The 18,578-nt window shown below is 34.7% G+C and overlaps 1 protein-coding gene across 1 annotated transcript in view; it reads right to left on the bottom strand.

The window, feature by feature from the left end:
* LOC140143866 (dystrophin-like) overlaps positions 1 to 18,578 on the bottom strand; it is a 404,491-nt gene that overhangs the window by 24,283 nt on the left and 361,630 nt on the right. The window contains exons 47-55 of the mRNA XM_072165677.1: positions 18,233 to 18,318; positions 17,544 to 17,701; positions 16,643 to 16,849; positions 15,628 to 15,699; positions 14,980 to 15,115; positions 12,739 to 12,865; positions 11,930 to 11,993; positions 10,669 to 10,770; positions 9,813 to 10,016 (exon numbers count right to left, since the gene is read on the bottom strand). Coding sequence (XP_072021778.1) covers positions 14,999 to 15,115; positions 15,628 to 15,699; positions 16,643 to 16,849; positions 17,544 to 17,701; positions 18,233 to 18,318 — 640 coding nt within the window. The 3' untranslated portion in view covers positions 9,813 to 10,016; positions 10,669 to 10,770; positions 11,930 to 11,993; positions 12,739 to 12,865; positions 14,980 to 14,998. The remainder of the gene's footprint in view (positions 1 to 9,812; positions 10,017 to 10,668; positions 10,771 to 11,929; positions 11,994 to 12,738; positions 12,866 to 14,979; positions 15,116 to 15,627; positions 15,700 to 16,642; positions 16,850 to 17,543; positions 17,702 to 18,232; positions 18,319 to 18,578) is intronic.

Consider the following 18,578-nt stretch of genomic DNA (forward strand, 5'->3'; position numbering starts at 1 on the left):
CTGCATCAACGTGGGGGATATTGATGAAAATATTACACATTATTCTTTGGATCACCTCAAGTTTGGTAGTTATGTACTTGTGTATGTCACCAGTGGAAGTATCGAATCTTGTGCATGAAGTAAATCACACAGAGTGTACACTCACACATACAAGGGTGGTTTGTTGGTATGCTTGCAGCACAAAATCATTGACGTCGCTACCGAACTTGAAGAAAACCAATGTATACGAATGGGATACTAGATGAATACTACACTAGGATCTGAAACATTCTCATCTGTAGGGCACAGTTCTTTAACCCCAACATGGTTGCACATTCACAGAATGACCTTTGAATGTGTTGGGTACAAAAACTCATCCCCCAGAACTTCAGGTCAACGTCTATGCTACGCTTGTTGTATGGAGATCATTGAACTATGCCACTGGAAATGAGACCACTTGGGCTATTCCAGTTGAAATCCATACACCCCCTAAAGAAGACATCACCTTAATCTTCCACACAGGGGGTGTAGATTTCAAATGGAGTCACCTATTCATTTGAAATTCACACTAGTACTCCCTGTGTGGACGATTAAGGTCATGTTTTCCATAGGTGTGTGGATTTCAACAGGAATAGCCCATTATGACTCCTGCAGTGCTATCTGAGAAGAAAATATAACTGTCCTTAAAATATACCAAGAATTCTTAATATCCAATAGCATTTCACAGACATGAAGAAAATACAAAGAAGTATTTGGTATAATTGAGAAGAAGCTACATGTATAAACATCATGTTAGTAATGACAATCATGATACAGACTTTCTCCAAATTCATTCTTCTGGAATACTGGAATAGTATGAAAAACTTATGCAGACAAATACTCAAAAATAATTCTGAATAAATTGCAAGACTAAAAGTAAAGGTTCCATAGTGAATACATATGATTGAAAGCTGTGGAAAAGTTTCACATGAGATAAAATAATATAATTAACTCCCAACATCATCTACATTCATAACTAAGTTTAGAGAAAACAAAACAGGCTATCCAACTTCCATGGAACATCATCATAAATCAAATATATTGAAGCATCGCTGACCCTCCTGAGTGTGAAACGCATAAATGCAAAAGACATGCTACGCGCAAAGGTGTGGCGCAAATGAAATGTTTCCGACAGAAAATTTTAACTATGTTCAGCTATCACCACCAAGTCATGGTACATGATATTTGTTTCCATGTGAAATGCATAACTCCCTGAAGCAGGCATGAGAATGATCATCCATGAAAAAACCTGAAACGTTTGAAAAGGCCTGAAAAAACGCATGAAATGAGGCCAAAAACGGGCTGAAATTAAAAGGAAGTGCAGAAATTTGGACCACAAAAAAGCAGGAAATCCAGCAAAAGCAGGAAAATTCTCATGCCTGCAGAAGATGAAAACTGTCCTAGTAACAGAATACACCATAGTGACACCCTATGTACGTAAATGTTTACAATGCATGATCGGTGGTTTCTGTGTAGGCTTGGTAAAGTGATCACTTAAAATGATAACTGCATGGTTTCTACTTCTAGAAAAGAAGTTTGCAATGAAATGATCCTATTTTCACGCATTGAAAGTGATGTAGGACATTAACGTTGAATGTATGTTTGCATAGTGTAGCTTCTATTAATTATGATATATTTTTAACGATAGTAGTATGATTGTTTCTTATTTAAGTTTTTTGAAATAAGAATGTTTGTATGTATGCACTGATGCTGGACATAATGTAGATAAACCAGGGTGTATCATGGGCTGATATGAAGTTTGCATGTGAATTTCAGCTTACTGTTTTCAAAGTTTCAGCTTGCTGTTCTTGTAATCTCTCTTCTTCCGATGATTGCAGCATGATTTGGGGAGTTTCAGTTTTCTGTTCCAGCAACCGTTCTTCAAATGTTGGCAATGTAATATCTGGAGTTTCAGCTACGGGTTGCTTTTTGTCTGCTAGTAACTGATCTTCTGTAAATGATTGCAGCATGGTTTCTGGAGTCTCGGCAGGTTGTTCCAACAATTGCTCCTCTTCCAACGACTGCAGTGTGATTTCGGTAATTTCGGCATTCTGCTGTTTCTTTGCTTCTAACAACCGCTCTTCTTCGAATGATTGCAGTGTGATTTCTTCTTCCACCAAATTGCAATAGTTTGATATAAGCAGATGCTCTGTGTTATGAATGCTTGGACCTTGCTCGTTGAGAATGTTTGATCTTTGTACAATCAGTGAGTGTTCCGTAGAGAGCTTGATGGAAAGCAAAGCAAGGAAGCAAATAAGATTTGGGAATTGCAACTAGCATTGTATGATTTTTATGTTTTTATATTTTTATCACCATTTCAATTGCATATATGTGATGGACATGTTTTTTGCATTCACTTTGATGACAAAACATTATTAAGCAAACAAAATGGTAGCAACTCAAGCAAAATGAATATCAAATTTGAAGTTGTAAAATAAAATAAAGTATTTTTTCAGATATTTAATTGCATATGTGCAATGGTATGTAACTTTTTATTTGATTTTTACAAAAATGTTGATAAATTTCTACAATTTTAACTAATAAACAAAATCAATGCATACAACATGGAATTAGAATTTTTTTATGTTTTCAAATTTAATAATGTTGGCCATGATTTGTATATGCAGTGACTCTTTACCGGTAGTTTTTCTTCTTTTTCCAGAGTTCCAGCTTGTTGCGATATCATCACATGTTCCGCTTCCATTTTAGACGTCTCCTTGGCGAGGGTTTTTGACTGCTCATTTATGATGTCATGTTCTTCATTAGCATTTTGTGACTCAAGTACTTGACAATTTTGAGCAATCATTTCATGATCTCTTGATGGCTAGTTCAAATAAAAACATCAAAATATTATTGTATTATATGAAATTAGAAATTTAACTAATGCTGATATTTCTTCAAAACTTAAAATGAAGGTGTGTTTTACATTTTATTTTGTTACAAAATTTGAAGCTTTTTAATGGCGAAATGTGAAATGTTGGTAATATAAGAACTTTTTAATGAATGTGTGATCAAATTACCAAAATTGGTCCTTCATTTTGTAATGTTTGCCAGTGCTTCACTATCAAGGCATGCTCAGATGCATGTGACTGTAAAATAAAAAGCAGATGAAAATAAGTTTTAATTTCCTTTTCTTTTTTCGTGATACATAATGGTGGTCTTGATGATAAATATGTGTGTATAAATCTTATTTATGATCAAGTTATGAGCACATTTGAAGTTGAATGCAACTAATAGTATTATTTGCGATATTTTAGATGGATTCATTTATGACTTGTGAGTAGTTTCCTTAAATATTGTTTTGAAGTGAGTGACGATAATCAAATTATTGTTACACTTGTAGTGACTTTTTGACATGATGTACGATGGAAGTTTGTAATTCAAGTTTACCGGATATTTTTCTTCAATGTCAAGCGTTTCGGCTTGCTGTGAAATAATCTTATGTTCTTCTTCCATTTTGCCTATTTCTTTCATCAGTGATTTGGACTGCTTACTAATTAGGTCATGTTCCTTGTTAGCATTTTGTGACTCCAGAGCTTGACACTTTTGTGATATTACTATGTGCTCTCTGGCAGGCTAGAAAGAAAACAAAAGGTTGTTTTATTATCCAAGGTATTGATTTATATGAAATTGTTGATGTGTAGTTTGGCATATATTACAAATGCATGGATTTTTGAAAAAATTAGATTTTATAAAATGCTGTCTGATTTAGGAATATGAAGTTCAGCATGATATTATTAGCATAAATGGTTGAATCTTCATTTTTGTTACAGTTTAAACTGTTTTAGATGATAGCAATGTAAATATATATATATATTTTGAACATTGAGTTGTGCGAGTAATACAACACATATGTTATAATATAAAGACAAGATTTAATTGATGTCCAGGAGGAAAACAATGTTGAATTTGGTCATGATGACTGATAAGATGTATTAATTTGTTACAAATGTACGATGAACCAGCATATTAGATGTCTATTATTTTAATAATTTTATTTGATGAGTACGCAATGTTTACAGCAATTTAAATTGCTGATGTAACTTTTATAATGTGTATGTTGGAATTGGGAGATTAGTAGATATTAGTAGTCTTGTTGACTTTAAAATGTAATATTTTCTCTGCATTAATATAATATTTTAACTGATGAATGTAGTGGGTTTTTATGGCGATATATTGTTTTTACCAAGTCAGAGTCTTCTTGTTCAAGTGCTTTCAAGTTATGTGCAATTAACTCATGCTCTGCTGTATTGGACTGAAAACAAAAAGTACCGCAAACATTTGATCTTAAATAATAATTTAAGTTAGCAATTATATTCTCCTCAAACAGATGGGAACATATAATGATGTATAATCATTATAACATCCACTGAAGACACTGGTTGACCTGGTGAGAGCACTCAGGTGAGTACAATGTATAAAAAATCTGAGTAGCGTAGAAGTTTAATTTTGCTTTCTATTATAGGCGGTGTAAATATTCCTTTCTATGTTTACATTCCTCCTTCATTTTTCCATTCTCTTATCCTTTCCTCACTCTCCTTTATAAGTTTTCCTCCTTTCCTCTTCTTTTCACCTCTTCATCATTGCCCAGAAATCATTTTTACATATGTTCTAAAAATAAATATTAAATTTTGGATTTATGCATACAACTACGCTTACTTGCTCCTGTGCACACATATATCACTCCTGTTTGTTTGCCTCCATTCCAAGAGCAAGAGTCAATCTCTTAGTTGCTTTCATCAACGTCTATTGACCGAAACGCAAGTTTTATTTACAGATAAGACATCGCCACAAAATTCCTTCTTACCACCTGTGCTGCTTCCGAGTTGACATTTTGTGCTTGCTGTGATATAACCACATGCTCTAGATCAGACGCTTTAGATGTTTCCTTGACAAGAAGTTTTGAATTATCTTCAATGATTTCATGTTCTGGATTAGCACTCTGAGATTCCAAGAGCTGGGCATTTTGTGCTATTGAATCGTGATTAGTTGTAGTCTAAGAAATAACAATAGATCATTATAATCATACGAAGTCTTACTTGATTTATTGAATGATTATATGATTGATTGAGTGGCTGGTTGATTATCGACGGATTCATCCGATTGAAGTTCATTGATACTTGTAGAGTAATAATATATGGGTAGTGTTTTTATTTTTTGTGAATAAAGCTTGCTGATCAAGATAAATCGATAGATCAATAGATGTTCAGTGATACTTGCAGCGATGATAATGTGTATAGGCCTACTATTTGACTGATTGATCAATTCACAAATTGATTGATTGATGTTCTTGGTAATGAATATAATGCATTTTCATATTTGAGGGCAAAGTTTTGCTGATCAATTAATTGATTGATTAGTTGATGATCAATGATGACAGTGGTATACATGATCAACTATTTTTAAGTTTCAAGTAACTCCTTGTGGTAACAGCAATGACTAAATTTCATGTGATACATGCATGCAAATGTCTCGTTCGTTTCTAAGGAATTACTCCAGTCGGAATATATTTTAGTGTATGTCCCATGTGAAACCTTTGACATGGATCCAATGAAACCATCTTTTACAACTTTTCAGGATGAAGAAATTGTTCTGGTTTTGATAGCACCAAGGAGCTATGGAATGCGGGTGAATGAGGTGACAAAATTTGAATAAGATAATCAGATTTTACCGATACGTCTTCTTGTTCAAGCGTTTTCAAGTGCTGAGCTATTAAGTTATGTTCTGCAACATTAGACTGAAATATAATCATATTATTCATATAAAGTTATCAGTCATTCATGTAAGGTCACTGGTCATTATATAAGGTCATTAATGTGGGTCAGTGTTTGAGGCAATGATCTTGGGTAAATTATGCGATATAAAAATATGTGTTGTCTTAGTTGAAGATTGGTTCCAAACATGCAAACATTTCTGAGGAAAAATAGATTTTCATGAATTTGGAACCAAAGCTAGTCCTTCAATCATAAACATAACATAATGATAAGAATATTCATTTGTTGCAAGTGATCTGTCAGGTCAGGCCAGCATAGTATTAACAAGCCAAGTCTTGAATCTGATTTTAAATCCCTTTTTGAGAAATAAACTTTAGGACAAATATACTTCATGTACATATATGATTAAAATTCTGATCTGTATTTTAGGAAGGAAAGTATATCCTTATTTTTTTCTTTTACAATGATTTCAGTGTGATGATTACTTTTGTGTGAAATGGACATGATTTTTGTTTTTACCCATTCAACAGCCTCCGTGTTGAGAATTTCAGCTTGATGCGAGATAATTTTGTGTTCTTCTTTCACTTTGCTTGTTTCCTTAATCAATGTTTTGGACTGCTCACCGATGATGTCATGTTCCTCATTAGCATTTTGAGACTCAAGAGCTTGACTATTTTGAGCAATCATTTCATGGTCTTTAGAAAGCTACAAGAGAGAATGAATAAAACTATTTTATAATGAAAAGATCATTTTTTAAATAACTAATAGTTGATAGTGATGATGTTTTAACTTCTTATATGCATGAAATGCCTCAATGATTTGGATCATCATTTTATTGAGATTTTTAAATTATTCATTTCGTATGATAATGATTGAGCGAGTGACATGAACATTTTGGTTACAAGAAGTTTGACAAATTTACCGCATTTGATCCTTCACTTTCTAAGGTTTGCGAGAGTTGCTCTATCAGGTTATGTTCTGCTGTATTGGACTGAATAATAAAGAGTTACGTTTTTAAAATGTGTCCTTGAAGTAACAAGATCACAATTTGAACATCACATTTTTTTATTCAATTTTATGGATGATGGTATCATTTAAGAAAATGTAAATTGGTACTGAACATACATGTAAGCTTGTCATCATTATGTTTTATTACTGATTTCTCACATCTTTTGGCACAAAAAGCACAATTTCGTCAGGTGTCTATTGGTATACAAAGACTAATCACTATTCAATTTTGATCAGTTTTACAGATAAGCGCCACAATTATACATATGTCTCTAACTTGCTATGGATTTAAAATATGACTCAACCCCCATGTGAAATTGGAAAGTTTGAAAATACATAGTTGTTTCAAGAATGGGAAGTCATATTGCGTCCCAGGATTTATAGAAAACGTTTTCAATATTAGTTGAATATAAAACAGACTTTAAGACTGACTTATTGGCTATATATATTCCATTTAAAATCCACACTACCCCTTTGGAAGATTTTGGAAATATGTTCCATAGAGGGAGTATGATTTCAAATGGAATACACATTATGCAGCTCCATTTGAAATGCACCCTCCCTGTGGAAGATTCAGGTTGAATCTTTCTCAGAGGGTGTAAGAAAATCAAATGGAGCTGACTAATATACTAAATCAATTGGAAATTCATACTCCCTCTGTGGAACATATTTCCAAAATCTTCCACAGGGGTAGTGTGGATTTTAAATGGAATAGCCCATTCTTTCAGTATCAAGAGAGTCAAGTCTAGACACAATGCACCTGTGCCTCATAATTTAATTCTGTGCTCTGCATACTAATTTAATAATAGTGGTTGCTTGTATCAAGCCATCCAAACAGGGAACACATACGACTCAAGATCATCTCCTTGAACTAAATTGTATACCGAGGCGAGTATATTTTCTTTACCAAATGTGTATACCGAGGCGAGTATATTTTCTTTACCAAATGTGTCATTTTCAAGATGAGCATAATTATGAAAGTGATTTGGTTATGGTTTTTAATGGGAATGTGATGGTTTACCAATTGTGTGGTTTCTATGTCGAGCACCTCTGCATGTAGTGATATCTCCTTATGCTCCTCTCTCACTTTGGATGTTTCCTTGACAAGGACTTGAGACTGCTCATTGATTATGTCATGTTCTTCATTTGCATTTTGAGACTCAAGTATTTGCGAATTCTGCGCTATCATTTCATGCTCTCTACCAGGCTACGGAAAATGAAACGCAATCATGTTAAAGATCACACTTTGACTGACCCCTGATGAATTTAATAATAATAATCTAAAATATTCTTTATTACGATATATTAAATGGAAAATGTCATAGGTTTTAATGTTACAAACTGTAATTGCTGCTATGTCTATGGATTTAATGAAACTTTTGATGATGCGATGTTTGTGTGGAAACAAGCATGATCATATTACCGAAAGCGGCACTTCAATTTCAAGTATGTGCGAGTGTCGTACAATTATCTCATGTTCGGCTGTGTTAGACTGGTCGGGTAGTGTTTCAAGTAACTGACATTTTTCTGCGATCATCTCATGGACATAGTCTGTCCCATTCTATAATGCAAGTAAAGAGGTGAATACAATATGAAACTGTTGCCGAAACCTTACAATACTGACGCACAGGAATTAGCCAGCCAGGCTGCAGCAAATGTCTCTAAAGTAGCCCAATTTCTAAGCAAAAACATCCTCCAATTGCCCCAATCTACAAATGTGGGTGTTTTTTACTGAATCAAAAAAAAGAAGCCACCCAATTGGGCAAAAGAACTTCTGTTGTTACTTGACCAATCAGTGAAATGTCCATACGACTCATTAGAATGGTAACATTACACTCAACTCCAATAAAGACTTACAAAATCATCAAAACAAATGGAAATTACCCGATTTCCAAATATGCTCCACACTTTTGACATCACACAAGTGGCCCTATTTAAAAAATGGTATGGTATAGTTTTCTTAGCCATGAAAAACATTATTTCAAGCCTTTCTGTTGTGCGACTCAACTGCAGAATTGGCAACATTAAGCTCACTGTTGTGACAGGAAAAAATTAGGTGACAAAAAAAGTGTCACACATGACATGCCTATGTCTCATGTAGCAATGCTTAACTCTCTTTTCAAGCAGGTGTCGACTGCAGACAACAACCTTCAAAATTTGTTTAAAAATTCAAAAATTTCATAAATGTAAATTTTTATGACCATATTTGGAATCAGCATGAAAAATGCATTAAATGAGTACAAACAAGCCTAGTATTGGTTCAGTAGTTCTTAAGATAGCTCTTGATATTTTGAGAAAATATTTCAAAACTTGAACTTTTTCTGTTGAAGTGCATGGCTAGCATGCAGAGCATTAAATGCACATGTTTTCATGCTATTCTTTTATTTTAATTATTCTGAAAGGAAAGATGTTGACAGAATAGCAAGATGATTCGGTCAAAGTAAAAATGTAATGCCTCAGGGTACTTAGTACAAATGACCATACGGGATGTGCCGCAAATATGGGTAGCATTTTCGGCCTTTTGGTATATCAATGACCCCTTTTTCTAAGCAAATTTTGGTATATGAATGGGTCCTTTTTTCAAAAGTTTTTGAATTTTTTCCAAAATATCCCAATTTTGCCTCAATCTAGCCAAAATTTCGAAATTTTCCAACTAAGACAATTTGGGTTAAATTTTGACTGTTGGTATATTGATGGGTCCAAATTTCTTGAAAAATTGGTACATTTATGGGTCCACTTTCAAATTCTCAGCGGCACACCCCTACCAAAATCAAACTTGAGTACCCCTCCCCTGGGTGCAATGCATACATTGAAACTTGAAATTGATTAATACATGTAAATTGATGAACTGGAATTGGAAAATATTAAAGATTAAATTAAAGGATCATTAATCTACGGGCATATGGTGAGAGTATATAATATATATCAGTCAAATGTGTCAGTCGATTTGGGATGCTTTAGCACAAGAAAAAAGTTAGTCAAATATATGAAAGATTTGGTAATAACAGTACAGAAAAGGCTAATAATGGAATAATATAAGTTAAGTAGGGGATAATTTGGATGAGGTTTTACCAAATGTGGTGGTCCGTGTGAATAAATGGAGTTCTGCAAGTACTGGGGAGGTTCTAATTCATCATTAGGCGTAAGATCTTCCGCAAAGTCTTTGTCTACCGTTTGAGATGATGATATTGCCATGTTATCTGCATCGCATGGCTGCGATGGGTATTGCGCTAGTAATGAGCACTTTTGCATGATTAGTTCATGTTCCTCGTCACACTGAACAGAAAAATATACATAGGATTATAAGAATGTGGTATCAATAGCATTTAACAATAGCCTTTCTTTTCAATTTTAACAATAGTTTGAACTAGTCCTTTCTTTTTCAAAGGTATGGTTATATCTAATTATCACTGTGAAGATCAGACCCAATGGGCTATTCCAGGCGAAATCCATAACCCCTATGGAAAACATGCCCTTAATCTCCAACACAGGGTGTAGATTTCAAATGGAGTCCCCCATTCAGGTAACCCCATTTGAAAATTGCTCCCTGTGTGAAAGATTAAGGTCATGTCTTCCATAGGGGGTGTATGGATTTCAACTGGAATTGCATATTACACTATTGAAGTCATCATTTTACAATTACAAGAAAATATGCTGCTACTAAAAAAAATTGTTTTTTATCTTTGGAATAAAATTACAGCTGAGATGAACATTTTGTGATTTCTTAGTCCTCTTTTTTATTTAAAATCACAAGCAGACTCAAAGAATCATTGCAATTTTCATTTAACAAATTCAATGGTTCGACCACGATACAATTCTTCTAATGGTAGAAGTGGTCTACAAATTTACATGTCAATTTATGTAATGGTAAAGGGATGTATGGATGGATATAGCTAGAGAGATGACAGAGGCGTAAAATAAAATTTACCAAAAGAGAAACGTCCAATTCGAGTGCCTGCGACTGTCGTACTATGACCTTCCTGTCATCCTCGAGAAATTGCGGTGCTGGGCCTACGACAGTCTCAGAGTGCTTGAACACAAGTTGAACACAGAAAACATTACATGTCAACAACAAAAAACTTAACTCAAATATTGATCTACATGTCAAAGAAAACGATGCAAAATAAAAATTGCCAATTAACAGAAGTTGATAGCTATAATTGTATGATTAGACAGGGTTTTAGCATACAGCCATACATTTTTTCTGCACTATGAGCATTTCTGAAACAACAATTAATTACGGTATAAAATTAAGTTTTAACTTCATTTGAACTTACAAAATATAAAACTAAGAGCAATTTAGACTGCTATGTTACCAAATTTCGGTAAAGCAACATACAATAGAATTCCGTCTACAAGCATATGCCTCTCAATGAGGGTTTTTTTACTAGACGAAAGGCAGACAGACACCCTCCACAAAAACATTATCTTGAGTATGAGCAACCGCTTATTACTGATACAGGCAGCTGTACAAACATGTATTATTGTCAGGAAAATCGCTTGTAATGATTCTGTGGACGGTGTCTGCCTTTTGTCTCTCTCGTCAAAAAACACTCATTTAGAGCCATATATTGAGGCGGAATTCAATGGTTCTTATACATAATATTATGGGCATTTGTGCCTAAACATCAAGAACAAAGGGCATGAAACAATATACTGACAGTCGATGAATCCAAGGTCAGGTGAACCACTCCTGTTGTAATACGTTGTAATATACATGTCAAGTGCTCAGCGCAACACTGCCTTATCTCCATTTCAGAACAATAGGTTTTTCCAGTGATAACATCCCAATAATGTCACAGAGTAGTGACACATAGCCTTATCTCCACTTACAGGCTTATGTTACTAGTCCAACACAGACTCAAGTGAGACAAGAGGTCAAAATAGGAATGAGGCAGTTTTACACCGAGTTCCTGATGCAGAAGTATCAATTGCTCTCAGTTTCTTAGTTTTAACTTACAAATTACATGATACAAAAATGAACATAATGTAATACACTGTCATATTCAAAGACACACAGAGTTACCTGAGAATGACTGTTACAGATCCTATAGATAACTGCTAGAAATGCAGGTCATTCAAAGGTCAACTTTGCACAACATGTAACCTCATACATACATCACAGTTCTTGTTAGTACCATATATGTGTCTTTGAGTATGAACTGTGGCAGAGAGATGAGTTGACTTACCACTGCTGAGACATCCCCTCCAAGGCTCTGACAGTACTGCTGAATCAGCTGGTGCTCATCATCACTGCAAAATGCACAAAGAATAAAGCATATCAAAAGCATTGTCACCCTTTCTAGTGTTGTACACAAGGACAAGGAGTACTGTAAATGTATTTTAACATTAACTTGGGCAGTTATTTATAAACCACATATTTATAATATTCGTCTTTCAGAGCTTATCATGTTTGCACAAAACAAAGACAACTTTTTAGAGCATGTTTACCTGTGTCGTTCAATCAATAGCCCATACTTTTCCCATAAAAAAGTGTGGAAAGTAGTACGGTATGTTCATCTTGTAGGAAATTTATCCAAACTTTTCACTGAACTTTCTGCCAGTGGCAGCGCTACAGGGGGGGCATGGGGAAATGCCCCGAAAAATTGGAAAAGATGGGTGAAAAGCCACTTTTTAGCCAAAATTAGGTGAAAATGCCCCTCCCCAGTCGGAGGCTCTGCCCCCTTTGCCCCCCCACAGAAAAAAAATTTCTGGCACGGCCACTGCTTTCTGCAGGTCTAATGGCTCTCATGTTGCAGATCGTGTTTTTAGTCAAAGGCTGAAGAATTGTTATTCCTGGATACTGAATGCTAGTTACACAGTTGCTCAGAAAATGTTTGAAAAGATGAATACACTACTTTTCCCAAAATACAATTTTTAAGAAAGAGAATGATCCATATCTTACTGGATTTCACTCAAATACATCTGTTATATTAAGCGTTGTGTTAATATGACCATGTCACAAGTTTTCTTCCCATCTGATAATATAAATACTTACAGATCTGGAGTTGATGCATTCAATGTGAAGGAGCCCTGTTGTTCTACCTCAGCCAAGCGACTTGCGTGAGAGCTCTAACCTGGTATGCATATCTTGATTGGCCATTACTTGCGGTGATGCCATGGGACTAAGAAACAAAACAAAATGAAAATCATCAAGTCATTTATTTCATAATATAGGCCTATGTAGGACTGAAAAGCCAGATTGGATGGTACATGAGCTATTTTTCACTATTCTCATCATTTAAAATCATTTTTTTCATACAAAATCAGGATTTTCACACTTTCCTGTACAAAAATATTGAAAGGATTCTTTAGAATTATTAGCATTCTTCAGATCTTTTATCAGTTTTAGTAAAATCAGTGCATAATATTTGAAATCAGAACTAGTTGGGAGGTCTGTATTACAGGCCTACAATTTTCATGAAAAATGTTCCATCCAAAATAGTGCCCATTGTGGCAAGTCTTTAATCCCATCACATTTGAAATCAAACGATATGATTAAATAATTGATTACAAAAATGATAACTGATACTATTTGTAAGTTTAATGACCTCTTTGCAACTAGCATGCCACAAAACAATCACTTTGAGTTGTAATTTTTGGCAAAAGAGGGTTATCATTGCAAAACAGATGAAAATGAAATAATAATATATTATTGGACAATTGCTTGGATTATAAATTGTCAAAAATATATGACTAATAATAAAATGATATAGCTCAAATATAACAGTTCAAGTAAATTCAAGTAATTGGAACAAAGCTTTTCAGACTAACTGAATGAAAAATGGAAAATCAAAAATGAATGATAAATCAAAAGTTACGGATGTGTTGTAAAATAAATTATAACCAGGTCCACGTTACTGTGTAAAATGACAACCTTACCTCTATTATATCTGTACATAACACTAACTGTGAAACTTCATATCTGTTACTCAACCAAAACAAGCAGCTTCATTCCTTGAAGATGTTACAATCTCACTATATGTGACATGATCATGGGGAATGAGTCACATGTCAGCAATTTTCAATTAGAAATTTTGTACATAATTTTCTGGCAGTTTACGAATGCTACATTTTGATGCAAACCCCATCGAAATCAGACACTGGGTTACCGAGTTAAGAGCAATTTATCAATGGCTGAAAACAATATAAAACAAAAGAATTTGAACACTGTTTTTACCAATATCTCAAATTCAATATTGGTGACATCCGACTCATTCCCCTTGATCATGTCACATATGATGGATTTCAATGTGTCACATGAAAATGGACCATTTTGCCAGTAACATGCTAATCTGTCAATACACAGTTCTTTGACACAACATCCTTGTACACTTATAAAATGACCTTTGAATGTGTTGGGTACTCATATTCCATAACTTGAGGTCATCTTTTTCAGCTATGATAGTTGACTGGATGTAATTGAACTATGTCACTTCACATGACACCATCTTGGTTTCTGGTGCAACATCAGAAGAATAACAGATTCAGAGGTTTCACAATTTTGATTAAACTACTGCAATTCCCTGCCTCAAGTCAATGATGTTGCTCTTTCATATATTCCCAGATGTGCAACTTTGTGCTTGTATGCAAGTGACCCAATCTAAACCAAGAAGACTTACATAACCAATGTTTATGAAGAGACATGTGTCAAAGTAAGATCACAAGTTTGAAACGAAAAATGATCCTTTAATTGGCAATGTCTTTACAAATGCACACGCTTGACTCTTGGTGTTTAAGAAATTAGATTAGAAGAACCCAGAATTGGCACACCCAATTCATTGTCACTCCTGGGGACCTCTGGCATTTATCTCAGATGATAATTGATGTCTTGAAACACAATCAAGTGATACAAAAGTTTGCAAGCATAGCACTTAGTGCGCATAATCAGCACATTGCATTATATGCATATTGCAAACAAACACCATGCACCATAGTTTGCTACGCTCATGGCAAAATAATCCAGGGGTGCCAAATATATTCCTCTCCATAAGCACCATATATATATTCCTCTCTAGGCATGAGCATCATACAAATATGGCAGACTTCTTCCAATCTAGTTCATCAGTCAAATTTCCAAATATTCTCCAGCAGATTTGCCTGTATTAGATCAGGTTACGATTTACCATTTCACCCAATTCTGCACCCAATCACTGACTTGAGCAAGACAAAAGCACTATCTATAGACCTGTCTAAACTAAAAGAACTAAAAAAAGCCAACCAAACGGGGAACACATACGACTCAAGATCATCTCCTTCTAGTACTGACTGGACTGGTAGATAGCCGACTCATGGATGCTTCTGATGGTACCGCTTGATTTGAATTTGTTGCGCACCACTTTGGCAAAATCTCGCACGTCTTCGCCTGAGGTTGTCTGCAGTGGGAAAGACAATGTTATTTTAAGTAATTTAATTAACAATATAGCCGGAAGGTAGAGGAAAACAACAAGAAACATGCAATTGTCATGTGAATTCTACAAAATTGTATCGATGATATAAAAGCTGCTTCAAGTCGTTTCAGTCTATTTGTTGTTTGCTTAAGGCGTGTCAGAGGGGAGCATGATCTAGCGGTGTTTGCAAATTTTGAGACACATAAAGCTTACACATAGGATGAATGGTATGGGTTCTATGAAGGAGGTCCCAAGGCTTGATACAAGGGATCTCATTTCAGCCCCACACGCATGATTTTTCTCAGGAAAATTGCATTATATGCTTATCTGACTTGAAAATGACTGGGTACTTTTATGGTACATTTGCCAAACTCATGTTTCTTTGAGAAGTTCAGTACCATAAAAAATATCTTAACTTGTGATCTTAAGTCTTCTCTCTAACCTCTTCACTGACATGTTTGACTGTTTGCGAACATATAGCGTTAAAGCCAACTTACCGTGGTACAGTATTCTTGCATAGGGTGGGCTAATTTATGATTCTTGGCTTGACGGCCAGAGAAGAAACAATTCTGTGAAATAAACACAAAATTCGAACATGTAAGATATGCATTGTCCAAATGATATGATATTGCTATAAGTCACATCCCAGCAAACACAAAAACGTTTTTAAAACGTTTTAAATAAGTTATATTTTGGGTTTTGGCTTAGGTAAAAATGTTTTAATAACATTAAAATGTCGGGTTGTATGAAAGTCATGAAATCGTTTTAAAACGTTTTGTATGAAAACACACTACAACAATATTTTTTAAATGTTTTCGAAATGACATTGTAAAATATTTTTGCAAACATTTTTGGCAAAATATTTTGTCAACACTTAAATAACATTATGTTAAAATATTTGCACCCAGCAAACACAGAAATGTTCTTAAAATGTTTTTTACAAAACGTTTTAATAACATTCAAATGTCGGGTTATATAAAGGTCGTGAAAACATTTTAAAAACGTTATTGTAAATATTTTGGGAAAACATTTTTTGCAAAATATTTTTCCAACCCCAAAATAACATTCTGTTTAGAATGATTTGTACCAAGTTTTCAAAAATGTTTTTGGAATGTTATTAAAACGTTTTTATACCCTTTTTATAACCCGACATTTAAATGTTTTCTGTAAAACATTTGTGTTTGATGTGCAGGAAATTACAAACAAATGTTATTTAATATTATGAAAACATTTTATACCAATAATGTACCCTTTATATAACCCGACATTTAAACGTTTTCTGACAACCTTTTATATTATAACCTTTTGCGAATGATGTCTAAAACGTTTTGTGTTTGCTGGGATCATCACTGTTATGGGATCAGTAACTTTTTCAACTACATTGTAAAGAGCATTGATCACTTGATTGTAATCATGATCATGCAAGTACAGGGTACATCCTTAGTAAAGTAGAAGAATAAAGCTTTTGTTTTATCTTTCACAGAGTTGAAAGTCATTGCAATGATCTCTTACCTGACAAAGGTCAAAGTTGAAGCACTTGAGGCACCGATATCTAAGACCCACAATGGGGAATTCTTTACAGATGTTGCATTTAGCCTGGTGTTTGGCGGTTTCCGAGGCAGCCAGTCTGTGTAGGATTGGCATCCAGACTAAAGACTGGGGTTCTAGTTTCATCCAGGCCAAGAACTGGGCTGGTTCTATGTGTGGCTTGCCACCATTCTGAAACACAAAGAATTATAAAAAAAAATTATTTCTATACTCAGGTCCATCAAGATGGATTCCAGAGAACAATATATAAGACATGATTCGAACAAGTAATTCAATTATCATTCCGAAATACTTGTACCCCAGACCCCAACATGACTGCTAGTTCAATTGATACTATTGTTCTGGTTGGTTTATTGCATAGGTCAGTATACCATTTTTCACCCTGATGTAGCAGTGACATCAATGCGCATTTCTTTGGGCGAGTGCTGGCGTACACACACGCTTAAAAGATGGGCACACAAAACAGTTGCCTCAACGTGTTAATGTCACTGCCACATCATGGTAACATGGTACAGTTTGTTTCTTAACCCCCTCAGCACTACCTGTCGATCTAACATTGCCTCTGATTGGTCAATTACATGATATCTTCACTTTAATCACCAACCAGAATGGAGCTTTGCAAATAATTCACCCCAATTTTTTGTGTGGTAAAATTATTCTGACAATGTTGCTGATTGGTCCAGTTGATAATGAAAACTTCTTTTTGACCAATAGGCAGGTAGTTCTCATGGGGTTAATTAAGTTATGTAATACTGACACATCTCAGCAATAGGGAACTAAGTTGTTCTTGGTATAATTGGAAACCAACGATTAACCTCCAGATGAGAAAAGCTTTAAAATCACCAATCTTTATCAAGTGACTTACCATAGTGAAACAGCTGCGTACACTGGGTTCTATATTGCTTCCCCCAAATGATGCGACCTCTCCTAGCTGACGTGGTATCTGTACACAGTCATGGAGAAGAAGTCCAAGGCCTCTCTGGTCTATGAAACCATTCTGATCAGCTACCAGACGGATAATATCTGAAATGAGGAAAAATTATAACAGCTTGATTTACTTATATTGACAGATGAAAAGACTTGATTTATTAACAGGGTGGAATGTTGCAATAATACAGTTTGAAGCATGTTTGGCTATGGATGCTTTGCAGAAAACCTGCATCATAAATGAGAGCTATGACAGGGGGTTATTGGGACTGGCTATAAGAATGCTGTAAATCAATGCAAATGCAAGATAGTTGTAAATGCATGGCAGTAACTAAACAATTACATCCAATTTGTATTCAAGTGTATTATGTTAAGATCCAGGATACTGTGCATGACACATTGTGTAGTGTTCGGGGAAATGAACTGATTTTAATCGTACATTCCCCTCCCAATCCTGACTACAGGGGCCTTATAGTATTAACACATCTGAGACCATGAGGATAGCTTAGGCTCATGGCTTAAACAAGAATAGTTGAAAGGAATCAACAAGTTGTACTGTACAAATAATAATCACTTTTATTAATTACTATATGTCGTAAAGATAGAAAAGTAAACAAATCAACTTACATCTATACTTATCCTCTAGGTGTGCTTTACACTGCATGATAATTGCAACTTTGAATGATAACACTCGTATTCTGCCACTACGAACACTGTACACAAACAAAAAAAATCAATAAATCAGTTACATGTTTTGCAATTTATGGGACTGTTTTAACAATTCAACACAGAATGGGCAAGTCATCAGCAAACCTGGAAAAAATGTTCAATTCCCAGGAATGTAGACAAATTTCCCTCCTAACATATTAGGATTTCCCATCATTTCTTATATATTTCTTTATCCAAAAAAGCATAATTTTCCTCCAGATTACCAACTTTCCCGGGAATGAGATTCCTGAATTCCCCATTTTTT

This window comes from Amphiura filiformis, unplaced genomic scaffold, assembly GCF_039555335.1.
Source record: "Amphiura filiformis unplaced genomic scaffold, Afil_fr2py scaffold_30, whole genome shotgun sequence".
In the NCBI taxonomy this organism is placed as follows: domain Eukaryota; kingdom Metazoa; phylum Echinodermata; class Ophiuroidea; order Amphilepidida; family Amphiuridae; genus Amphiura; species Amphiura filiformis.